Source organism: Anopheles marshallii, chromosome 2 (assembly GCF_943734725.1).
Source record: "Anopheles marshallii chromosome 2, idAnoMarsDA_429_01, whole genome shotgun sequence".
NCBI lineage: Eukaryota > Metazoa > Arthropoda > Insecta > Diptera > Culicidae > Anopheles > Anopheles marshallii.
This window is the reverse complement of record NC_071326.1, coordinates 65,632,787-65,658,813: the sequence shown is the minus strand read 5'-3', so window position 1 is coordinate 65,658,813 and position 26,027 is coordinate 65,632,787. Positions and strand designations below refer to the sequence as shown.

Here is a 26,027-nt window from a genome sequence, read left to right as displayed (position 1 = left end):
ATCACACGTCGAAAACGACGTTAAACTAATACAACGAGAGCACAACGGAACCTCCCCATCCCTCCGTGCTATGCTTCCGAACACACCGATACCAGAAATAAACATCTTCCCAGGCCCTTTCTCAAGGTTAGAACGCTTCTGTTCACTTCCTTCGCCGTTTGCGCACTCTGCTTTCACTCTATCAACGATCAATTTCCATTGGGGACGAGCGCGCCATCTGGTGGCGGAACATCCGAAAAGGGGGATCGGTTTTTTCCTTCTTGTTTGGCACATTCCAAGCTGGCCACTCACGCCCATACCGATCGCACATGTACGGAACCTTGGTCCCTTTTTCATTCGGTTCAGTTTTTTGCTGCTATTTTTTGTTTTGTTTCTCCTAGCTACTCCCAGACAGATCGCCCATGCCATTTGGATCCCTTCCGAAACGCATGCCAGCGTGGTGTGCGTTAACGTTCCGCGTGTGTGCCTGTGTGTCTGTACAGATGCGCTAGTGCATTCCTGATGTGTCTCGTCGCCATTATGTCGCCAGCGAGTTAAAAAAAAACAACCAAAACAACAAACCTTAAGCACACATCAGGCGGGATCTTTACATACGATGGAAGTCTCGACCAGTCTCTGCACTGCGTGATGAATTTCCGATACGAAAGAGTAGGAGAGTTTTTATCTGTCGTTTGGAGGAGATGCGAAGATGTAGCTGGTTGGATGGGGGGTTATGTTTACCCTTCAATGTCCTCATTTCTATCCATTGTGCACGGTGGTGACAAAAGAGCTGAGGGCTTGGCTTTTCAGTGGAATGACTCTTTGTGTCTGTTGTAACAGATCGGATCTATCTGTGTCTGGTGTTTTTTTCTGAAGATGACTGAACTGATTTATCTGAAGAATAGTCGTAAAGATACCATGTGCACCTAATGGATGTTTGATAGTGTTGTATCACACTTGTACTAAATTTCAGCCATCAGGTCTCTTTACGGAATCCAATCAAGCGACTGTTGATAGCAACAGATCAAAATTCGATCAGAATCTCTTCAGAGATCCTGTTCAATTTTACATCCAGACAATGCTCTGATCAGTTTGACATATTACCAAAGCTACTATTACTGTTATTACTACTACGGCTTCTGTACATTGTACTAAAATTACCCAGCAAGCCATTAAAAGTACCTCCGCTTTAGAACTGAATATTTCTTCCGTAACTCTTCCACCTCCAAGCTGTCATCAATCGTCTTTCGTATGCGAATAGTTACCGTATTAGATACATTGTTCTGTCACACTTCGACTTATTTCAGTCATCAGGTCTCTTTATAGTATCGATAGCGATAAGTAATTGACAGCAGGTTCGAACTTTATCTCGATTTCTACAGATCAACATCTCATCAGGAACTCTCTATTTTCCAGAGATCCTATTCAAATTTACATCCAGACACCACTCAGATCAGTTTGACGTACTACCATAGCTACTAGTTGAAGCTACTGTGACTACTATACATTGTACTAAAATTCCTCTACAAAGCCATTACAGGTATCTCACCTTTAGAACAGTGTAAAGCTACACTAACTCTTCCACCTCCAACAGGTAGCTGTCATCGATTGTCTTCCGTGTGCGAATAGAGTGGCGCACTCACACTGGTACGGTATATCAGCACCGATCGAGTGTCAGGTTCAAAACAACCGAAATTCAATTCACATTCGATGACAACCCTCGGTAATGGCCACTTGTTGTTGGCACCGAAACGGTGGAGGTTTTTGTTGTTGCTTCACCTCACCTTCACTGCTTCGCGGGAGAAACGTTCTACGTTCCTACGTTCCTTGGCTGCCGGGATTACGATTGTTCGTTTTTTGCACGATGTTTTCGCTCCCTTTTCTTTCACTTTTTGTAGCGCAGTACTAAAACGCACTTGACTCGATGTTTTCTTTTTACGAAGTAAAAGACAGGACCGAAATACACGAACCCGACGGCCAATGATACGGTTCTTCCCTTACGCTTTATGCACACGATTCACTCACACGCGTCACTTTGGAAAGGGCCAACCACGTACGACTCGCTTGCACGAGAATCACTCTAGAACGTTAGGTGCTGGATTATTTGTTTCGCTTCTAGCTGGGTGTTTGTACTAAATCCACTCCTGCACAGAATTCTTTTCTTTGGCGCGTTTGCTTTTCTTGTTTTTGTACACGTGCAATTGAACCAAAAAAACTGCTCCCAAGATTCGAAAAATTCCTTCCGTGTCTCGACTTTTCCACCAGACAATCGATGCACGGAACTGATCACCTTGTTTCTTTTTGTTTGCTAAAGCAGGCGAATTATGAACTATATTTTTCCTCTTGCTAGATTTTGGTCCGGTTTTTTTCCTCGATCAAGCGCGTCCGCCTAGCCGAGCTGCGTTTTGCTCGCCACGTCGTATCGCACCGAGAGCAGCACTGAGAATCGCTCACCGTTCTTGAGCCCGGTTCCGAAAAATGGCTTCTGCAAAGGTGCGAAATTGAACCGCTGCTGGCGTGCGTACGAGTTGCGCAGTACGTTTTGCGCCTGCGGATCGGTTACCACCTTCAGCTGGCGGATACGGGAGCGTGAGTGACTTTTGCTGGTTGCAAACCGGAGAGAGCGAGAGAGAGAGAGAGCTGTTGGATTGCAGCATCAGACACTCATGCATGTCGGTGTTTTACACGTGCGCTTGTAATACATTATCCCCGTTATCCCGTATGTGTGAATTTGACAGTTCGTATTAGCTGTCAACACGCTACATGTTACACGATCAAGAACAAGCGTTTTGTGTTGAATGGGATGTGTTGTACCAACACACACACACACATTCAATCGGTCACTCTCGAGATACCAAGAAGAAGTTGGCAGAGTTTTCCACGCCACATTGGCTCTCCTTTTCAGATCTCTCGCCAAAGCAGTGAGTTGCCGCTGTTAGAAAAATATCCACTAATGAATCAAACCCCGAAGGACACGCGGACATCACACGGCACGGGGCGAGCGGTACACAACGGAACGGAAATGAACGTTCGCAGGAATGTTGCGTCCGCTCTGCCATCGCTATCGATCTTGAACCTTAGCGGGTTTTATTTCTGGCACACCGCACAGCCGCTTGGTTTCCCTATTGCACCTTAAGTAACCTGTTCCGTCCTGTCACCGGTGGGCTCCCCTTGTCTGGGTATTACACATTCCGTTTGCCGTGTTTTGCCAAACCACCTGCCCGTTTTGGCTCTCGTCCCTCTGCCCTCTGACACTAGTGCGGAATACACGGAGGCGCCTGGTCGTTTACAGGCGTTTGCGAAGCACACACATTGTAACAGAACAAGCCGCTTATGCAGCCATCGATCTTATTTTGACTCTCTAGTTTACTACCCGTAACAGTACGCTTAAGGTAAAGAATAATATTTGCAAGCAAAGGAAAGCAACGGTGCAAAAAACTGGTAGTGCTAGCGAGAATCAAAGAACATTACACCCATGCATATGGAATGCATGGTGACCTACCCTCGGTACCTAACAGCTACTAACAGGATTAAAACCCACCACTTCCAACCCAGGCAACCTGGCACGCTGGAGCGAGCGGGTCGGTTTTTTTTTGCGCAACAGCCAAATCTATAAAACGCCGGACAACGTTGGCCGACCTTTTTGATGGCTTCTGTCTGTCACACCGTGAGCACAGAGTAGTTTGGTAGTTCGGTGCACCCACACCCTATTGTGGTTTTGTTTTTGTTTTCCGCGCTATTTCACCCCATTTTTCCTCTCGTTTGTTCGTTGTGGCCAAATTTCTGGTGCTACGCGGTTGTGTCGGACGGAAAATTCGGAGTCATTTCTATCTCGCTAGCTCGGGACCTGCTAGCTAACACACTTGTGTGAACCCGGTGCTGGAGAAGATTTCAAAAGAACAGGTGTGAATTCTTGGTTAGTTTTGGTAGGCTTGGCCTCACGTGAAGCATTGTAGAATCGACGGTTTGTTTTCGCTTTGTGTAATCTAATAAGTGAAGTGCTTGATCACGTGTTTGTAATGTTCCACATGAATATTCTTCCTTTGCATGTGTACAATAACATCCGTGTAGTTTTTAGCTTACGAGATCCCATGTTTGTTAAGGATCTAAGATGTAGTATTGTTTACATTATTGGGCAACTAAGTTCTCTAAAGTAATTATTTATAATGTGATAACGCTTCTCATCTACATTGTAGTGTTACCAATACATTATGTTACGAACTTTAGTAACCCTAAATTACCATCAAAGCGCAATCTACATCTTGAGAACCAATTATCTCACTTACACAACAGGATTTGTGTGCGTTACAACACTTGTTACGCGCGTATCTCGCTAATTGATCGCTATTCCGATAGCTTTATCTAATAAACATGGCGCTCGATCGGTCCTTAATTGGCTTGTGGTCGATGTTCTATTTTAGTGGCACTTACTCATTTCATAATCTCGCTTACCATCTAAAGTGCGCCGCGAACAATAACCTAGCCGAGCAAGCCGAGTACCGAGTCGATTGCAATCATTCCAAAACAACCACATGTAGGTGACGCTTCGGTGAAAGTACATGTGGTCAAGCACTGCTTTCCCAGAGTTTTGATCCGTGTCATTTGCTCTTTCGCTCACTCATATCTCTCTTTCGCATTTATGCCAGTTTAAAACGTTGCCACCCTAAATTTCCATACGGTCGTACAGTCAACAGTGCTCAGCATCCAGCGCATACGGAGGAATTGAGCAAACCAAACCAGTCACTTCCATTGGTTCATTTGCTCTCATCTGACCACTCCCGTAGTGTGTTTGGTACTCCCCACAGTAACCATTTACCGATGTGCATCTGAACGGCTGACCGACTAGTCTGCAATACCAGCACCCAACCGTACGATGGGAAACGAAAAGAAGGACCCAGGCGGGGTCGGTGTGCAGATTGAGTCACCGTCCCCGGTGCCGTCCAGTTGCGGCGGTTCGGCCGCCTTTAACATGATCACCAACATCAATCTGCCCGTGCCACTGTCGCTGGAGGAGAAAAAGTTTCTGCTCGCGGTGGAACGTGGCGATTTGGCAAGCGTCAAGCGGATCCTCCAACGGGCCCACAGGAAGCGCAACGTGAACGTCAACTGTGTAGATTCGTTGGGGCGAGGAGCGCTGACGCTGGCTATCGAGAATGAAAATCTCGAGATGGTTGAACTGCTGGTGATCATGAACGTCGAAACGAAGGACGCACTGCTGCTCGCGATTAACGCGGAGTTCGTTGAAGCTGTGGAGCTACTGCTCGAACACGAGGAGTTAATCCATAAGGACGGTGAACCATACGTATGTATCAGCCGGGGTGTGATGGACGACTGGAAGATGGGTTAGATGGTTCAAACCAACGATTCCTTTTGCAGAGTTGGCAACGTGTGGACATCAACACGGCAATGTTCACGCCAGACGTTACACCGCTAATGCTGGCAGCTCACAAAAACAACTACGAGATCTTGAAAATCCTTCTCGATCGAGGCGCCACTCTGCCGATGCCTCATGATGTAAAGTAAGTAGTGTGTTCTCGCTCTGTTTCGAATTCCTCAAGATCGTTCATTATCGCCCATCTAGATGTGGTTGCGAAGAGTGTATCCGTCGCTCGTCGGAGGATTCACTGCGACACTCGTTGGCGCGCGTTAACGAATACCGTGCACTGGCAAGTCCTTCACTGATTGCACTCAGCTCTCAAGATCCGCTGCTGACGGCGTTCCAGCTGTCCTGGGAGTTGCGCAATCTTGCGTTCGCCGAACAGGAATGCAAATCGCAATACCTTGAACTGCGCCACCAGTGTCAGAACTTTGCTGTGGAGCTGCTGGACCAATCGCGCAGTTCGCAGGAGTTGGCGATCATTTTGAACTACGATCCGAACTCGCCGCCCTACATGGATGGTGACCATATGAAGCTGACACGGCTCGAGCTTGCGATCGACTACAAGCAGAAGAAATTTGTGGCCCATCCGAACATCCAGCAGCTGTTGGCGGCCATGTGGTATGAGGGTGTGCCCGGTTTTCGGCGCAAGTCGGCGGCTGAGAAGATCTTCATCATCGTCCGCACCGCGGTACTGTTCCCGATCTACTGTATGCTCTACATGGTTGCGCCCTCTTGCGAGACGTCCAAGTTTATGCGCAAACCGTTCATGAAGTTCTTGATTCACGCATCGTCTTATCTCTTCTTCCTGTGTAAGTATTATCAGGTGTTCTGGAAAACAAAGCAAAATAGCACATGTTATCTTCAACCGTACTGGATATTCATCGCAATATCAATCTTTCCTTACCGTTCCAATAGTTCTTCTAATTCTGGTATCTCAACGTGCGGAAGTGCAAGTGGTTCTCCTCTTCGGTACGGAAAGTATGAAACGAGCGCTACAGGAGGAGTTGGCCCGCCAGCGAGGCAACGGACCAACGTACCTCGAGTGCCTCGTCGTCATCTACGTGATGGGTTTCATCTGGGAGGAAACGCAGGAGATCTTTATCGAGGGTATCCGCAGTTACCTTCGGAATATGTGGAACTTCATTGACTTCTCGCGTAACTTTCTGTACTGTTGTGTCGCACTGTTGCGCATCATCGCCTACATCCAGCAGACGTCACAGATATCGGCCGACCCGAGCACGGCATATATTGCCCGCGAGCACTGGGACGACTTCGATCCGCAACTGATAGCGGAGGGACTGTTTGCGGCAGCTAACATCTTTTCCGCCCTTAAGCTGGTCCATCTGTTTTCCATCAATCCGCATCTTGGACCGCTACAGATCTCGCTCGGTCGTATGGTGATCGACATTGTGAAGTTTTTCTTCATCTATTCGCTCGTATTGTTTGCATTCGCGTGCGGTTTGAATCAGCTGCTGTGGTACTTTGCCGATCTGGAGAAATCCAAGTGCTACAGCCTGAAGGGTGGTTTGCCGGACTGGGATAATCAGGGTGACGCTTGCATGAAATGGAGACGATTTGGAAAGTAAGACCCGCGTCGAACATGAACGGGTTTCCTTTTTATAACGCACATTCTTTTCGTCGCAGCTTGTTCGAGTCCTCGCAGTCCCTGTTTTGGGCTAGCTTCGGTATGGTTGGTTTGGAGAACTTCGAACTCCAGGGCATAAAGTCCTATACTCGGTTCTGGGGTCTGCTGATGTTCGGTTCATACAGTGTGATCAACGTAATCGTGCTGCTGAACCTGCTCATCGCCATGATGTCCAACTCGTACGCCATGATCGATGAACACTCCGACACGGAATGGAAGTTCGCCCGTACACGGCTCTGGATGAGCTACTTCGAGGAGAGCTCTACCCTGCCGCCGCCGTTCAACATCTTCCCGAACATGAAGCACCTGATGCGTCTCTTCGGCAAGAAGAAGAAGCGCGATCTGAAGCGTGAATCGACCATTGTAAGGCTGTTATGAGTAATAACCACTTCATTGATCTTTCTAATAGGATCCGTTTCATTTGCTCACAGCGTCGTAAGGAAGATAAGGAACGGGCTGAACGCTATACCAACGTGATGCGTGCGCTTGTATGGCGCTACGTGTCGGCTATGCATCGCCGAATGGAACAGGATGCGGTCACCGAGGATGACATTAACGAGGTCAAGACGGAGATCTCCGCCATGCGCTACGAATTGTTGGACATCTTCGAGAAGAACGGAATGGATGTGTCCGCTGTTGATCGTAAAGAAAAGGGTGAATTTTTATATCAGTGCAATCGATTCGGGCATTGAATACAGTACCTTTTCCTTAACTCTTACAGCCGTCTTGGCGAAACGCATGAAGATCTGGGAGCGTCGTCTCATGAAGGACTTCCACGTGGCGCCAGTTGAGATTGCCGAGCAGGAGGAAGAAGAGGAGGAGGATGCCAATCCGCTGGCTCGGTTCCGGCGTGTCGCTAAGAAGGTCGCCAACAATACGACCTCCGCCAAGTGGGGCCAGGTGATGACCGGTGTCGGTGTAGAGATGAACTCCCAGATCGGTCGTTGCCGCAACCGGGACAGCTTCCGACAGCAGCAACAGCTGCAGAAAGCAATGGCGGAAGCTCGCCGCTTGGTAGAGCGCAGCCCACTGCCACGTTCGCGTAGCGTTTCGCCCGGTATCGAGGGGTATACCGATGAGACGACCAACACGCTGCTGCACCTGCTGAGCCAGCTGGCCGAAGAAGGTGAGGCATCGCCCGGCAACACCCTCAACCTGCACGATCAGAAGAGTGGTGCGGCTACACCACTGAACATGCTCACGGTGCAACTGCAGGCCGCCCTCAGTAGGACACCTTCCCCGCGCATGGGCAAATCCCCCAAACCGTTGGCCGACTCCGGATTAAAATCTCCCGCAGGAACGCTCGGTGTTGCCGGGCGTTCGCGATCCCCTGGTGGCTTGTCACGGCCGGAGGGTCCATCCGTCGCTAGCAAATCACCGCTCGCTTCCATAGCCGGCAGCAAATCACCTTCTCCGGATGGCACACCGGCACCGGAGAAGAAGACGAATCTCGACGTAAAGTCACCGCCCCCTCCGCTGATCATGTCGCCACCGCCCGGCAAGTCTTCTCCATCAGGCACCGTGCAGTCACCTCCACCACCGTCGGTACAGTCGCCTCCACCGACTATCCACATCACGCGCACCGAATCGCAGCTGGTGAAGAAACAGTCCGACTCGAAGGACAGCAACGAGTGTGAGGAAGAGTGTGTGGCTCCACCGTCTCTTCCATCCTCACCGCCACCAGCGGACGTTCAGTCCGTGGTGCACAGTGACGATCCGGAACCGCTAGTGTCGGGCGTTAATTCACCTCCAAAGGTTGTGAAACGTAAGGCACCGGCACCGGTACCAACCGCGACCGGTGATGACATTGCCGTGGCCCGTCCAGTAGCAGTCAAACCACAACCCGGTCAAGGCATGCTTCCGCCACCACCTTCGAAGGATGATACCGCCGTCACCATCATTCCAACCTTCAGCACCACTCCGGCAACACCGCTTCCATCCCACAAGGTTGCAGCTGCACCGCGTCCACCGTCCCCGTCCGTACCACCACCGAAGGTGGTCTCACCTCCTCCAACCGTTGCCAGTCCTCCGTTGGTGCCGCTGATCAAAACAGAACTACTGGCCGACCATGAACCGGACGCACCATCCGCGGGCAAAAGCTCCACCACCGGTAGCGGCAGCAAGGAGAGTTTGATTGTGGGTGGTGGAGATGCGTCGGCCGATGCGGCACGGGCCGCTTCCTCGCCACCCTGTCTTCGTCCGTACCGCAAGGTGGACGATGTAACCACCATCAAACGACAGCCAAAGAGCGGATGGTTGTAAGACGGAGTTGATGGAACTTGGCGGTCCGCATCGAGATGGCATTCCGATGGCAGCAGCTTCAATGTGTGATACTCTCCTCGCATGAGATGATGGGATGGTCATTTATCTAAAATAGAAACAAATAGAAGAAAAAGGTATAAGCAAGTGTACTAAACAATTTCTTAAACGTACACACAAAAAAGTAACATTTGATGGTTTGAAATTGGAGCGTTTTCCGTTGTGGAACCTATTGTTGTTGTATTACAATTTATGAAAATGAACCTAATAAAAAATACTTACTAAAGGCATGCTTAATAACTAAGGGCCAACCAAACACTTTGCCTTTGGGCTGGGATTTAACCCTTTGGAGACGTTGAACCGCAACAAGAAAGTTGTCATCGCTAGTTTACACACATCCACCAACATCGTCACATTCGAATAGAGTTGTATGATTTTATTTATCTCTTTTCCCATCGCTTACATTCGATCGTCTATCGTTGAGTGCAAATAAATGTTTATGTGATTTTTTTCCGCTTTCTTCACTGAAGAACCACTGAACTGAACCAAGGGTACAATGAGTACAGTCGGGCGAAAAACAAAACAATTATCCTTTTTCCACTGTGCCCAATCATATTGCACGTTGCCTGGTTACGGATCGTGGTTCCTTCGCCAATGCTTTTCTTTACACTTAACACCACGGTTAAACGGTGCGCTGATTACTACTATTGCCTTTCTATTGTGTGAATGACTAACATGTTCACTATTATATCGTATTTTTCATTGTGTGGCTGTTTGATTAGTTGTTTCGCTATAGTTACGGTAAATATATTGATTTGTCCACAGGATACGTTTTGTTCTATATGAGGTTCTATAATAACTTTGTTTTTATCTATTTAAGTTGCAACAGATTTGTGTGTGCTTTGTAGTGTGTTTCTTGTGGATGTTATTTTTCTGTTTATCGGATAATTTTGCACTTCGCTCATCGACCGTCTCCTTTTTTAGATATTTCTCTATCGCTTACTTGTCTTTACAATACTTAGCACATATCTAAAAAGAGATCCAACCGTTTCGATGTGCTTATAATCCTTATGTATTATTAGGTTCTTGCTGTAATTTTGTCTTCATGTAAATTTAAAAAAAAAAAAGGAATAAAGTGCGCAATATATGTGCTGTATGTTCGCTATTGATCCTGTTTTGTTCAATTTTTGGTCGTTATTATTCATTGTAGTGTCATCGTTAAGGGACGACTGGTACTTGCAAACTTTAAATATCTTCTGAAATTAAACTTCCGAAACATTTCCTAAGAAACATAAAATCTCTCAGTCGAACCTATTATCAAAATTCATACAAGCACCTAACACTAAACGCACTATATCGTGCTTCCTTCTGTACACAAGTATCTGCCTGTAATACTCACAAAACACTAAACAATTTAAGGATAAAAGGGTGGGCTGTGTTTACAAATCAGGCCAGTGGCAATGAGTTTAGCGCGCATAATTATTTTATCCATGAGTGTGTTATTCGTATGTTATACAACTGTTTTCTTTTAGCAAATGTACTAACTTTTTGTTTCTTCTAGCGATGTGTAATACTAAACATTTCGCCATTACCCTAATTTCATTCTTTTCTTTGAAAATTTTTCTTAACCCTACTGTATAAATTATTGTTGTGCATACAGTCACCAACTGTGATAAAGAAAAATAGGCGTAGAGCGAGAGTTTTTTTTACTAATATGTTAGAGAATCCTGTTTTATTGTATCATTTCCATTACTTGATATCTGTATTTGCTGGCAAATATTATGTTTTCTTTATATTTTGTTGCTAGAATGTGTGTTGCCCATTTTCCACGGAATCTTTTCTCGTATGCTATTCGTCTATGGTAACGATAAATGTTGTTCACGATGTATTTATACTCCCAGCAGAATAGTTTACCTTTTGCAAGTTGATAAGCGATAGACGAAAAGGGACTATTTGATCTATCCCACCCACAGCATCCACCGGGAACAAATCAAATCGTACCTTTTCTATGCCAACTCATGCTACGAAAATGAACCGCTCACCGTATCGCAAATGTGCGTAGCGCCAGATTACATAGTTATTCTACAAGTATCCACTCTCGATTTGGCACGAGAACTAAATGTAACGAGTGTTTGCGCTTCGAAAATGTTTAGAACTAGACGTTTTAATTACTTAATGATACTATACTAGACAATATACCTTCTAAAGGCAGGATAGCCCACCGCAATAGATTCACCATAGATGAAAAGAAAAAAAAATAAACAAAAGAAAAGACTAGGAAAGTTTAGAAGGTAGGAACACTTGCGCTTAACATTTATGATTGATACGACATTAATTTTCTTGCGCAAGCATTAGGTACGAGATGAGATCATTTTTCCAACAAACATTTGTCGAAGATCTTATCGAACATCTAACAATATATCTACGCATGATAATCGCGAAGCAAGAAAATAATTTTTCTTTGTAAAAAAGGGTTTTACAAAGGAAAATGTTTTCCGCTGTAATCGTGGTACGACGAAATTAATTATGTACACAACTAACAGACGCGGTGTTTTAAGGTGTTCTACTGCTCGTAGCACGTTTGTATCACGTTTGGAAGCTCGTATTAAGCTTGTATTAAGCGATAGAACGGGATGAATCTCTTCATCCACAATTGCGACTTCTATCGGTTATTACAAGCTAGCACTACAACCAAACCTTATATGATGATTGCGGGTCACCTGTACGATCCGTCGGTTTAATTAAGGATTATTACTTTATTGTAGATGATATAAAAAAATAATTATAAATTGGCATATGTACATGTACATAAATATAGATCAACTCAAAAAAAAAAAAGAAACAATAGACCAACGGATAGAAATAAAGTGTGCTTATGAAATAGGTTCCCTTTTACGTTATTGCGTATAGCATGTTTCGTAAGTGAAGAAATGTGCAGAACAGATTAAAAAATATATAGCTATGATTGCATCGAAATTCTGTACCATTGTTAAAGAAGAATTATACAAAGCGAGATCATACCAAATATAATGGTACGATACAACTTCTCATTGAAAAAAGCCTAAAAATATAAGAAATGTTCAAGTTATTGTGACTTAACTAGTACTAATCGTAAAAGCTGTTGAACATGAACTATTCAACCGTTGCCAGGCGGGACAGTGTTTGAACGGAACCACAATGACCAAAGGGTAGCGCACACAGAGGCCTTTTGTATAATAATATACGGTTTAATCTTTGGGTACGCTGCAGTGATAATCGGATTCCGTCGATTGTCTTGGGAAAGTGGCGGCTGTTTTGTAGAAATAAAGATTCGTTCGTTGGTCCTGATTCTTCTCCACTCGCGTCAGATGGCACTGTGTATTAGTTCGCTGATGACGTTGCAACCTCCTCCGGCTGCTGCTGCTGACCAACGCCATTCTCGGGGGTCGCCAACATCATGCGTACCTTTTTGGCGGAAATTTTCTCCACCGGAACGTTGGACGATAGGCGACGCTTGCGTTCCTTCATATATTCTGAAAAGAAATGAAACAAACATGAAGAATTTGTTAGTGGTGGTTTCGCTTATTAAAACGTTTTTCTAAGGGTCGCACAAATTATCCGAATCGAATGATATACAAGGAATAGAAGGGGGGGTCTATTGAAAGAAAACTGACCACAACCACAAGGTCATTAGAAAGATCACCAACGGTGATCCGGCCTATGTACGCTTCGGGCGGTTTGAAATGAAAATGCAAACGCAGCACACTTGAAGTGATTCATGAGGGAGAAGATACTAAGGCAAGCCAGAAATGAAAAGATAAGACACGGTCATTCTTCACCAATAAAGAACGTGACAACGTTAAAGCTGCTGACGGGTGATTTATTGCGATCATACCCAAAACCAGTGGTCAGCCAATATTTTAAGAATGAATTAGCACTCAAAAGATAATTTAACAAATTAAAATATAACTAATTTATGCAAAATGATTGAGAAAGCAATATAAATTTCCAAAATTAAATTAAAACACAATACTGGAAGATAGATAAAGATAATGCTGTATGTTATTGTTGTGTATTTTTATACACAATACTGAATAAAATACTGAACATTTAAACATTCATATGCTATGAACTTTTCAGAATGACTTAAACTGTTTTCCTGAAAAAAATGCCGTATTTTTCATTTTAAAAATGTGTGAGGCGGTCAACATGACACCGGTCGTCTAAGCATTAGGTGCGGTTATTCAAACAACAAACCGAACAACCGAGCGGATCAAACACAATACCCAATTTTGGCTATTTTTCATGATACTATGAAACTCTTTAGAATACAAATTTGTTTCGTAACATTGGTTTCGCATCGCGGTGATAGAAATTTGAAACCTATTCTTTTGGAAGCTTTAAGATAACTTTTCAACATAGAGAACCGATCATAACTAACCGCGACGAATTGTTTGTCCTTTTCTGAAGTGAAGTAGAATTAATATCGATTGTTGCGCTTGCAGGACACAGGCCCTGCGTCCTCTCTGCTTAACGAGGTTCAAAGTGACCGTTACTAATTTGCGCAACAATGCGTTTGGATGCGGCAACGGACGTTTGTGAAACCATATTGACCACACACCGAAAACAGATGGTAGATTCGGGTACTCTAGGGTCGATTAACGTTTCATTCTTCTCGCCTGAACACCGTTTTGGATGCATTTATCTGGTGTGCATTTTAATATCCGATATCCACCCCGAAACGGCACATAATTTATTCACCGCATTCGGTTTCCGCCGTCCTGCATTTACCGGAACGGGCTGGTTCCATAGTGCACTGCAAATGACAACAAGTCAACCGGCTGGTTGCCATTAATCGGTAGCGCGTTTGGCTTCGCTGCATTTCTCATCTTTTATTCATTTACTACTCAGTTTTTATCCTTGCGTACGCGAATAAACCCCGTAAACCACATGATCGACAGCACAGATAAAACGAGCACGTGGTCGCATTCGAGCTTGTTCGAAAGGGTCAGATGGCGTCAATGCGCAGTAGTGGGGGGAAAGATCATGTTGAATATTGTTGTCCTCGTGCGCCCTACCACAGTGTTGTAGGAGGCATTCCGGACGCCCATTTCCGAGCCGGCGCAACACGAAAAAGGATTTAAAGGAAAACCGGAATGAAGGTTTGCAGCACGCGTTTGCCACAACCACTACATGATCCCCACCGGTACTGTTTTATGTTGTATAATTTATTCTAATTTATGCACTACTTTTACGAAACTCGGAAATACTGTGCCTTTTACGAGATATAGTTTCCATAAGCACATCTGGTACACGATACGCTAACATTTGGCCCTTCCAGAAGGTGATCTATGTTTTACAGCGCTCGACAAAGATCACCGAAAACGCGTGCCATTTTTCGTTCCAAAACCCTCAAAAAGAAACCACTTCTCGCATCTGTGTCGCTGGGCAACCCAAAACACCGGTATAATTGCATGAACCGGTGTGGTTTTTGTCCAACACCGAAAACAGACAACGCGTGTGCCTCTCCCTTACATAGCACACGGCAATAAAGAACAGAGCGTGGAACGGAGCAAATAAAAAACACACACATCTGCTCCTTTCCAACTTTTTTTCCGAATGGCTCTCTTTGTTTTCCTTTTGGAGGACCTTCCAAATCTTCAAGAAAAAATTGAACTAGATTTGACTTGTTGATCTTCAACCTGCCTGTTGCAAAACATTCTTCGGGATACGATTAGACCTGCGCTATATCTGAACTCTCTTAATGGTTTAAGTATTGTTTCACGCGCAATATTATAATAATGTTGCGCAATCAAACCAAACTGATGTGAGCTAGCTAACGACGACAGTTTGCGCGGGAAATCAAGAATTGGAATTTCAAGGACAACTAAACCCGAATACGATCAACGCAAACGCGCGTTTTTCTTCGTCGTCCATAGTTTTAAATGTCCACAAACTATTTTCTTCACATTATGTTCACCACCGTTTCCTGTACAGGAAAAGAGTGTTGTTATCGCGCTTGTTCCTTACCGTGATAAGAGACACAACAAACACACATTCATCTGACATGCAAATAACTTCGTCCAGTCCGTCTAGTACCGAGCGACTTGAGGCGTGTGCGCTTGCGTGTGTCTCATCGAGACACGAGACTTTAACACCCGCTAAACAAACCACGAGACCAACAGCCCCCATCAAGAGAAGCAGATGTTCACCGGCGCGCAAACACATTTTGGCTCGTGGAGTAGTGAAGGCATTTCATTGACACACAACAAAAAAATAGCTCGGCTCGACATGACGTGATGATTGAGAAAGAAGTAGTAGGTCACACAGCTTAGACGGCAGGGCAGAGCGCAGAAACATTACTCAGATTGTGTAGCACGAACCGTTTGGCTAACCATCATCACGGACCAAATTGGTTTGATTGACTGATATTCAAATGCATTTAGGCATTTTTATCAAAAAAAAAACTTTTGATAGATTGATTTATCAAGTTTAAATGCCTATAGATTTACTTAATATTCAAGCTTATTAAATGAGACGCCAACCAACACATGACACATGCACACAAGTATACGCGTTTGATGATGCTGATTATGGTGGACAGAGGCGAACGTACAGCGAAACAGCGACGTGCTACGTTTCGCGTACCACGTTGGACGCGTTGTTTCGCGACGCTACACACCCGACCCCGTGCCAGACATTACCTATCGCGACCGTAAGTGAGCGTAGCACAAGCCAAAACATGTATATTTTCAAGTCCGTCCCCCCGCTATTCAGGATGAAACGTGTTTACGCTTGTTGCCGTAAAGTAACTGTTTGCAGGTTGATTCAAGGGACTGGAGCATAGGAAAGCGCCAAAAAAAGAAGAAAGATGTGGGTAGTTGGGACGGACGCCTTATCGGCACCACTAGACCCTTTGAAGTGTACGAATGGAACGGATAAAAGAGACCAGGTAGCCCTGGGTACACGGTTCTCCTCTCTTCAGGGTAGTTAGTTTTCAGGGAGTGTTGGTATTGGTGGAAAAAAGAAAACAAAAACCAACTTGCTACAGATGACGAAATCAACCAGAATCCACCTGGCATCCCGCTTTTCGATTATTTACCCTACGGTGAGGTACATCGGCCTCCGTTGCCTGTTGACCCGTTGAAACAATATCTGGCCATTACTCCTGTTCCCTACAACAGTGCGCAATAACCATTGCGAGTGATCGGCACATCTTGCAAGTACTTTTAAATTTTGGCATCAACCCGATGTAAACAACACAACAGATCTGCTCGGCAGAAGAGAAAGCTTGCGAAAGAATACAACAAAAAAACAGGGTCACTACAGTACGTATGGCGAATAAAGAAGAACAAGCCATGTTATAACATCCACTGAGAAGGTAGAAGGTACGTGATATGGTAATACTGTTTATGGCCGGAATCATACTCGAAGCCAGTTTTTTTGTATGCGTTTTGACGTTTCCAGGCTTATCCGCTTACAGATCGTCATACAAATGGCAAGCAAAGTTAAGCGTAAGAAAAAGGATTAGTTTGTTTTCCTAATGAAAGCTTCGGTCAGCTGATCGATAAATGTCAAAACAAACCATTTTGCTCGCAGGACTGAATCAGGTTGGGTTATGTTTCCCGTGTGCAAAATATGTAAACAAAATTTTTTAACGAAAACAACCGAGAAAGGATTATTGTAATAATCAGACTTACATGTTATTTCAAATGAATTGAATTGAAAGTTGAAATTCTACACATTAATCGATTTTTCTCAAATTGGAGTTCAGCGAAAATGATCCCTTGTGTCATTCTTTATGTCAAAATGCTATGTCCTTCACGAATCCTGTACAAAATGATACAACATATACAAAAGCACACCCGGAATATTTGACTTAAGCTTAAGCTTTCAAACTTATGGTACGATCTGCCCCTGTGACGTTTTTAATTAACAATAGAACAATCAAATGATTAAATTTTAATCAAAATGGTATAATTTTGATTACATTAATTTAGGGAATTAAGATATACGGCACGGTCGTTCTTCAGATAAATAAAAAAAAATAGGGAATTAAACGGAGCTATTATAGTATTGGTTGCATGAATTACATGTCTGTTTCATAGCAAAAAACGATGAAACATAATAAAGCTTTTTGAGGATGTTCCATAAGTAAACTGCTAATAATTACCAGTCGTGAAAATCTTTTTGTTTCAATTTAAAAGCCCATTTTACAGCTTGGACAAATAGCGCAATTGTAAAGGCAGAACTCTACAACATGATCATTCTGGGTTCAAAACTTCACCTGAACCGTCCATCAGAAGGGTTTTTTGTTATTCATTGTACACCTTTTTTCATGCTTATTACTGCAAGGAGTCTGCCATGCAATCCCAAATAAGTACACAAAAACAACTACTTCATGAAGAGAACATGATGGGAAAAAGGAAAATAAGAATTAATCGTATAAAACAATCAACCACCACCACCACGAACAATATAAAAAAGGGTATCCAACCAACGAAAACAACATGGTTACGGTAGATCGGATTCAAGAAAAAAAAAACCAACACACAACCATCACCAACACAGTCCAATTTCCTTCAGTTAAACTTTCGCGAAAAGTGCATTCACACAAAAACCCGTTCCATCTGAACCCGCCCCGGTGATCGATGGAAGGGATGATGGAAGGGATGCCAAACAAACGGCACCAAACGGCATCAACGAGAAGAAAACACACTTCACAGCCGACGGAAACTGTATGACCTCCGCTACACGTTTGCTATTACTGACCGCGGCACGAGGATGAAGAAAATTATAAAAAGAACACGTTCCATGGCGTACAAAACAAACGTCACTTCCTGTCTTTCCCCACCTTTCGGAAGGTTTTATCGATCGACATAAAAACAAGCTTCAAAAAAGTGCACCCGCTTGCATCTTCTCGTGCGGTGCAGCAGCAGCAGCATGGCGAAATTCGGTAGTTCGGTTGCAAGCGTTACCGGACCACGGATTTCGATCGTTCCAACACCGTGGCTCCCCCCTCCGAGTTGCCTTACGTGCATTTGTTTTCCTGATCTCCTTTATACCGTGCAGAAAGACAGCAACCGCACGAGAAAAGTAATAATTTCATATCGCTACCACGCGTAAATAAATTGTAAATCGAACGAAACAGAATACAGCGGGCGAAGCGAGAATAAGGCTTTCTTCCATGGGAAGGTTCCGTCGTCCGTCCAGGTGTCCAGCCATTCCGGTAGCAATTCGATTGACGCATTAATGCAACAAACAACTCTTTGATTATTCGAACAGAACAACAAGACATGAACGATCGTTGGAATGACCTGGATATTCGGTAGCAGATGTGACATCTCATTAAATCTTGAATGTGTTTGCTGTTAAATTATTCCGTTATTTAACTCTAAAACCAATTAATATTTCAAATTGTGAACAAACAACACTATTGGTATTTAATTTTGAAGAGTTTAAAAGGAGGTTTATTGAACTTGTACTCATAAAAGGCATATGCAATCTTTTCATCAGCTGAATTGCGACAACCCAAACTAACAATTAAATATGGAGACCGATGGCCGATTAAATGGCTTCTTTATTGAATTTTAATTATACATTTCATTCACAACTAACTGGTGCGGTTTTATACGATTAACAATATAGAAAAAAGTACCACAATCCGCCGAAACAAAGATGTATTAGGCATTATAATAGAGACGGAAATTCTATAGCTCCTTTCTCATGTGTATAGCTCCACATACGCAACAAGCTTCCGCACAATATACTCGCTGTGACTGGTTACCGAATTCAATGGAGGAGTCAACAAATCAAACCAGAAAAACATCCCGTGCAGCACCCAAATGTATGCGGTTTTTGTTGATACTGCTACTGCTGATTCAAAGCCGGCTTCCGGTGGAATTGCACTATGACAGAAACCCCAGGAATAATGTCAAGACCCCTACTGTGCCCAACCTAATCCTGTAGCGTGAGCTGCAAAATTCGAATGGAACGCTGCTTACCAGCAGGATTTGCCTTCCCATTGACCTTCTGCAGAAGCGTGTATTGTACGTATAGGGAATTTCTTTTCACCAAACCCTACGCAGGTATCAATTTCGAGAGGGACATAGCCCGTAATATTTCTCTAATTTAGACGTAATTGCAAGAAAAACAGGAAAAAAACACACACACACAAATCGTCAACCACATAACCCAAAAGCTTTTCAGTATCGTAACCAAAAAATGAGAAACATAGAAGAACGCACCAACGGCATTAAAAACCGTTCAAAAGGTGCACGTGGTGTGTTGTGCGCACGCTTTCTTCCGGTCATGGAAACAAAAAAAAACCGAATAAATTGACCGACTGTGACCCCGTTTACAGGGAGAAGAAAGCACCGGAAAGAGGAACAAATTTGCGTCTGCCCTTTTGAGTGTTTATTCTTTTTTCAGGTTCTTTATCTATCTTTATCGTTATTTTTTTGGCTTAAATCCCGTGGAGGGCAATTAGCAAAAACTATGCCTTATCCGGTATGGGTTAATATAACACAACGTAGCCATCCTGTTGGTCATGAGTCAGCCCCTGACGTAAGAAGGTCAAACCTAACAATAGCTGAACATGCATTTTAAACGACAGGCAAAAAAGTCAGAAAAACACAAATTATTAAGTGGAGCGCTGCGTAGACGTTACAGTGGAACAAATAAAACTAAACTAATACTGCTTACAGCAGCTGTTCCTCGCCTATGCTATTGATGGAATCTTTTCTACAAATGAAGAAGAAAAATAATTAAACTAGAATGTAGGAGTTACGAGTACATACACATTTTTCAAATTGGACTCTGTCGGCAATTTCTCTCAATTATGATCGGATTAGGTCATGCAGAAAATAATCTTTCTGCGATGTTCTTGTGTTCCAAACCTCGCAAGAACACAACTGCACGTTAATTAGACAAGCAACCTCTTATACAGAACACCCTTGCAAAAACGACAGACCGGAGCTTACAAGTGCCGGCGAAAGAAGCATATCAAGCGTAAAAATCGCGACCCGAAACTGGAACAAGACAATTGTATAATTACACATAAATGCAAGTGTGCGCAGCGAAACACGAACGCCCCGACTGATTCTACGGCCAAGTCATGTTCGCGAAAAATAAAATAAAAAAGCGAAACAACAACAGCGAGCTCAATTAAATCGTAACAAACGATTCTTTTTTCTGCTAACCGTGAAATGCATACCCACCAGACAGACACAAGAGGTACAAGCAGCAAAGAGCAGCATAACTGTCACGCATTTGAACGTGAATGCTCCGGCACAGTTCCTTAAGGTAAAAAGGTACAAATAATAACGATCTTTCCATCCTTCCGGGCAACAGAGGAGCTTGTGAAAAGGAATACCCCACGCTAAATGAGGGTGTAATATGGAAAATAGATCCCAACCGAATTGCTGCGCCCTCGGTTTACCCAGTACAAAACCTTTTTTTTTCAACAATTCCCCTCGCCGAGGAGAAGACCTACACGCTGTACACGTGCGTACAGATGTGAAAAGCAGGGAAAAATAAAACACAGGAATATATGGTATGTCTGTTCTGTAAAACAGCGATCTCGCGATCAGTCACAAAGACAGAACAAAAAGGGGAAAAAAACCGTTGGTAAAAGCGACGAACCATAAAACACCTCCACCAGTGCATGTAGTTGGTGTGATAAGAAGGGGGGAAAGCAGCCGAGAACTCAATGGAAGAAAGCTCAAGTTATTCGTTGGATAGAGTAAAACGAATTTAGAGTTTCCCGTCTGAAGATCTCTAATATGATCAGATGTTTTATGTGGTCAGTAGAAAGAACCATAAATTTCACGCTTTCCATGAGCCGCGCCCTTTCCTGTCCCGTGCGATGGTAGAAATCGTAAGAATCCTGCCATGCGCAGGATATGCCCGGGATCTTCGCACCCTCACTTAACAAAGTATGTATTTTTCTGGTTCTTAATTCTCAACGGTTACGACTCATTTTTTGTGTGTCGTTCCCTTCTGGAGTTCACAAAAAAAATCTATTTTGAGAAGGTATTAGGTTCGATTGATGTCAGTAACCTTTGCATTAAGGAAACATTTTAGGATATATTGTTCCTGCCAGCAGTTATTTACACGGATCATTTTTCTTTTCCGGATGGTAAGATAGAACGATAAGCTGTGTTTTAAAATTATAACAATGCACATTCCCTTCAATCATTAAAAAGATCTCAGGTCTCGCACAGACTCGTGCTGCGTTAATTAATGAGACCATTAAAAAGCATCAATAAGGCGTGAAAGCAAAGCTATTCCTCGCTAGACGCAACTAATTGCTTCTCTTTACCAATCGACCTGAAAGAATGCTTAAAAATCATTCTTCCGATGCAAGAACGCTGCAAGTTACCGTGTTGGAATCAGTTCCTCTTTGTGGCATCCTCGGAAATCTTGGCTTTCCATTTACTACCAATGTCTTTTGTTTACCCGTAAGCTGGATAGTTAGTCCTGCGAACAGAATCACACTCACCTGTAATTTGCGGCTGCCTCATTTTCGAACCCTTCGACGACGATGGCTTTGGCGAAACGGTGCGCTGGGTAGGACTGGGCAGAATTTGTACCGCGTCCTCTCCTTGGACCGGGGACAGTGTCGAGGGAGTTGAAGATTGTGACTCATCGTGGGAATCAACATCCACACCGATGTCTCGGTTGGCACGTTCCGCTCGCTCATCCAACAATTCTTCCGACGAAACGCAATCTTCGGAGCTGACGCTACTCGTTCGTTTAACCCCGGAGGAATTGGCGATAGTTAAGACATGTGCAGCCTGGGTACTCCAAATCGGAACCACCGGGACACGGTTAACCTGCTCCCATTGCATCTTCCCATTCAGCGGAATGCCGTGCCGGAAATCGAAGTTCCATTTTTGCTTCTTTTCTTCTTCCTGCAGCAGCATTTGTGCGACGTAAATTCTGCAAAAATTAAACAGGAACAAAAATAAAGTTGGTAAATAAATCACATATTTTGCAGATCTGTTACTATTTCCACCAGTCAAACGACACTTACTGCTTAACTTCATCAGATTTGACCGCACCGAACAGATTCCGTTTGGTTCTGGTTAGTTTTGTTTTCGTCACGGAATGCTGCCGATGGCTGATTTTTACCGGCGGTGGTACCGAACAGTACAACGTTTCCATCTTGTTGAAATACACCTGCGCTCCCATTGTTTTCACCAGCAAATATTCCACCACTTTTGGTGGGTCCTGTTTGGGTTTTTTTGCTTCTTCAAAGGCTTCTGCTAACGACGCTGCGTTTCTGTTTGTATACACACGCTCTGTTATTTTGCACTTGTCAATCTGACACACGACAGGGTGATATGTTTTTTTTCTGTGTGTTGCAAATCTCTACATTAAGATGGCGTCCTGCACTTTGCACGTATGGAAACTGTGTCTATAGCCCTTCATTCAATGTTGATTATACCGCGGCACAGTGATACCAACAAAATAATTTCCAATTACTGCAAACATTCAATCGCCACAGTTTTCGCACTTCACAGCCAACTGCAACACAAAATTTTCTTTATGGTTCGTTTTTCGACACGCTCGCACGCACACACGCATGCGCGAAACCACACTTGTTTTTCGAACGATTCGAACACTACTACTAACGTACTTTTCGCTGGTGTTTCACAGCTACGCTGGTTTGACTCACGCAAGCGCAAGTAGATGTGTGTGTGTAGCGATGATTTTCAGCTCAAATTTGAGGTTATATTCATGTGTCTCGTAACGGGGCCCAACCTGTTTATGGTTTGCTAGCACTGGCTGATTTGATGCGTACGTTATTTATTCACTTGAACATTTATTTTCACATCGAAATAATGTTGAACTACGTTTTTACCAATATTAGGTTCACATCACGCACTCAACACTCAGAGTGTAAAGGTATAGCGCAGACGCTTTGTATTTGTTAGTCGCGACAATCATTCGTCCAATTTCAAGCGCGTCGGTTCAAAGACAGCACGATTGAACACAGTAAATGTCACACGTAAAATTCACTTGCTTAGCTACGGGAATACACAATCACTTTCTGCACGCAACGATCTCACTGAAGATCGCTTTTCCTCAAGTCGTTCACTCCGAAGGCGAAATACACAACTGCGGGAGCTCGATCGTGGCAAACCGAACTCGCCGAAGTTTTCAACAGAAATGCGATGCGCTTGACGGGCGTCAGAACAAAGCTGGCTTGCCTTTGCGACGTGCATCTCACGCACACTTGTATACCGAACATTGATAGTAGTGTGTGTGAACGCGCTCCGTCTTTCGACAACGCTACGCACGTTTCGGAGCACGATGAAGAAAAGTATTGAGTTTTGGTTTGTAATTTGGTGTTATGATTAAAAATCAACAATATAAAATAGTAATTGACTTAAATGTGATTTATTTAAAATTAATCTTTAAGAACAAACTATGTCAAACCACAAGCAGATTTGGTATAAGGCTGAACATGTTATTTTAATACTTTATTTCGGTAATTCTTGATGATAGGAGGATTATGCTTGCGCAACGCGTGATGCCCTGCGTTGAACATAACGAAAAGAAGAGGAAGACACTCCGTAGGTTTTTTTTTACTCAACACGCAACATTAAAGGCTCCTTCTTCCATTTCTGTTCTTTTCTCCGGCTAACCTTGGCGATGTATTTGCTTCTCCTTTCTTCATTGCTAGCGGGTTCTATCGCTATCTGCCTACTTCTCGTCGTTTGCTTTGATTGCGTCTTTGGGATGACCACGTTGCGTGGAGGGTTTTTAAATCGATCGAAAGAAAAGGCTTGAGTCGCGGGTTTTCTTCCTCGTGTGTGGAGTAGTCTTTTTGTTGTCTCGTTCGGGCTGGAGGTTTTAGGAAACGCACAGGAGACCCAGCCACTGGAGATTTAAAAATTATGCTTTTCTTCTTCGCGTTCGCGTCGGTTTGGGTTTGTTCTCGCTGTCGTTGTTGTCCCCGGGATTGTCTCGTGGTTTTGCTCCCGCGTATGCTTATCATGAGCATAACCTTTTTTTCTTGTTTCACTTAAGCGTTTTAAAATTTCAAAACAAACGTCTTTTTTGGGAAGCTTCTTCTACACTACCTGTTTGCTTGGTTCATCTTCGATCGTCAGACGGTACGTTTTAATTCGTGCTTCGGGTGTTAGATTTTTAAAAAACCTCTGTCTTACCATATGTGGTCGAAACAAGGGGGAACTATGCTTTAAATCCTGTACGGATGTGTGACGGAACTTGCTTTTCGGAGAGTTTTGTTCCTACTCCTTTCATCCTACGCAGACGCCTACTCACGTGGTGGTTCTACGCTGACGCAACGCGCCGCAACATTTTACTGGGCAGAACGCGATGAAGCACGTTTTAGCAAGTTTTACGATGGACAATCGTTAAATTTTGCGCATCATTTTGACCTTGTTGATCTGTTTTGCCTATTTGTATTTCGATTCGTGTGTAAGATGCGTTTTTTTTTTCTCCTAAGTATGAGGTAATGAGCATGTCTTCGCGTGCCATCAAACAACTGTCTACCGAATTGGACCACCGGGAACTTCCGACCGGTGACACACCTTCGCAAAATGTCCTGAAATGTATCTTCACCCATCTCATCCGAAGCCTTGCAACTGCAGACATTTAGTGACCTATTTGCCAACTGCTGCGAGGCACCTCAAGGGGCATCAATCCATCCGATCGCGCAATTACGGCACTTCATTTTGGGGATGACACCCAGACCATCGCAGGTCTTCCTTCATGATGAGAACATAACGTCGAACCGAAAGGTTTGGAAAGCAGCTTTTAATGCCTGGGCAAGCTGGAAAACTGATACCTGATACGCGGCTTTCCATGAGGTTCGTTGAACGTTGTTGGAGTTCTAGGGAGATTCTTTGAAGTTTAAAGAAAAAATACCCAAATATACGCCCTTTTGAGAATGGTTCCATTAGCCAGCTGTGTCATCCCTACTTAGTTTCGTTAGTGATTGTGATAAATGATGTGACGTACATCATGTCTTTCGTCGCGAACGTCCGGGATTCTCTCTTGTACATAAACAGTACGCAGTATAAGGAAATTTATCATATATTCCCGAGAGATGTTGTCAAAACGGTGAAGCTGATAAATGTGTTCCCCGAACCCGGAATAGGAAGCTCTCTCTTTCGATGAAGTTTCGATGTGCATGTACCAGCAGAACTCCACGCACTGCTATGTAATTGAGAAGACCCTCACACGACGAGACCCATAACCGGAGCAGGTCGATCAACCAAAAATATCATCAAAGCAAGCAAGAAGAAAAAACAACGATCCACAAATATCCGTGAAGAGACACAAAAAAAGCCAACTTTTGCTAATCGTTTCGCGACAATTGATATAATTAATGGTAAAATGGTATTCCACAGTGCAGCAGCATGTAGCAAAACGCGTGTAAAAAAAAAAGGATGCCACTTACGGAAGGGGTTTTGCACAAATTGGCAGGGACCGGGTCCATTGATCTCGAATCCCGTTGCTGCCTGGGAAAAGGGATGCGTGGTGGGAATTCGACGATATTGCATCAACAGTCAACCAATACATTCCACGGCGCACACGGAGCGGAAGATAGTTGAAGGATTCGGTGCAGTCTGATCATACAGCGTCAAGTAGGTACGGACGATCGGCACGGTCACACTTCACAGGCTCAGTTTTGCCTGAAGACAAATATGCTGCCATTTGTACAATTAACTACTGCCGACGACAGACAGGGCAAAATAGTTGGGTTGCCGTTGACCAAACCCAACAGGGAGCTAGAGCCGTTGGTAA

The 26,027-nt window shown here is 44.0% G+C and overlaps 2 protein-coding genes across 2 annotated transcripts; one reads left to right on the top strand and one right to left on the bottom strand.

Annotated features, from left to right (window-relative positions):
* The first annotated feature begins 4,852 nt into the window (after positions 1–4,852).
* On the top strand, positions 4,853–9,266 carry LOC128710310 (transient-receptor-potential-like protein). The gene is made up of 7 exons (XM_053805361.1): positions 4,853–5,281; positions 5,356–5,498; positions 5,561–6,168; positions 6,275–6,941; positions 7,004–7,367; positions 7,436–7,658; positions 7,726–9,266. The coding sequence occupies exons 1-7, from the start codon at positions 4,853–4,855 to the stop codon at positions 9,264–9,266; spliced, it is 3,975 nt and encodes a 1,324-aa protein (XP_053661336.1).
* Positions 9,267–12,623: 3,357 nt separating this feature from the next.
* LOC128708681 (uncharacterized) lies at positions 12,624–22,436 on the bottom strand. The gene is made up of 3 exons (XM_053803661.1): positions 22,279–22,436; positions 21,745–22,184; positions 12,624–12,775 (listed from the first exon to the last, which is right to left on the bottom strand). Exons 1-3 carry the CDS (start codon positions 22,434–22,436, stop codon positions 12,624–12,626), a joined length of 750 nt encoding a protein of 249 aa, XP_053659636.1.
* Between the last annotated feature and the right edge of the window lie 3,591 nt (positions 22,437–26,027).

What these genes read in the sequence shown, in the direction of transcription:
- LOC128710310 (XM_053805361.1), top strand. Translation starts at nt 4,853, where the DNA reads ATGGGAAACGAAAAGAAGGACCCAGGCGGGGTCGGTGTGCAGATTGAG. An exon ending in ATAAGGACGGTGAACCATAC is followed by an intron (nt 5,282 to 5,355) that starts GTATGTATCAGC and finishes TTCCTTTTGCAG; the next exon opens with AGTTGGCAACGTGTGGACAT. An exon ending in AAATGGAGACGATTTGGAAA is followed by an intron (nt 6,942 to 7,003) that starts GTAAGACCCGCG and finishes TTTTCGTCGCAG; the next exon opens with CTTGTTCGAGTCCTCGCAGT.
- LOC128708681 (XM_053803661.1), bottom strand. Translation starts at nt 22,436, where the DNA reads ATGGGAGCGCAGGTGTATTTCAACAAGATGGAAACGTTGTACTGTTCG. An exon ending in AAATCTGATGAAGTTAAGCA is followed by an intron (nt 22,185 to 22,278) that starts GTAAGTGTCGTT and finishes TAATTTTTGCAG; the next exon opens with AATTTACGTCGCACAAATGC. An exon ending in GAGGCAGCCGCAAATTACAG is followed by an intron (nt 12,776 to 21,744) that starts GTGAGTGTGATT and finishes ATTTCTTTTCAG; the next exon opens with AATATATGAAGGAACGCAAG.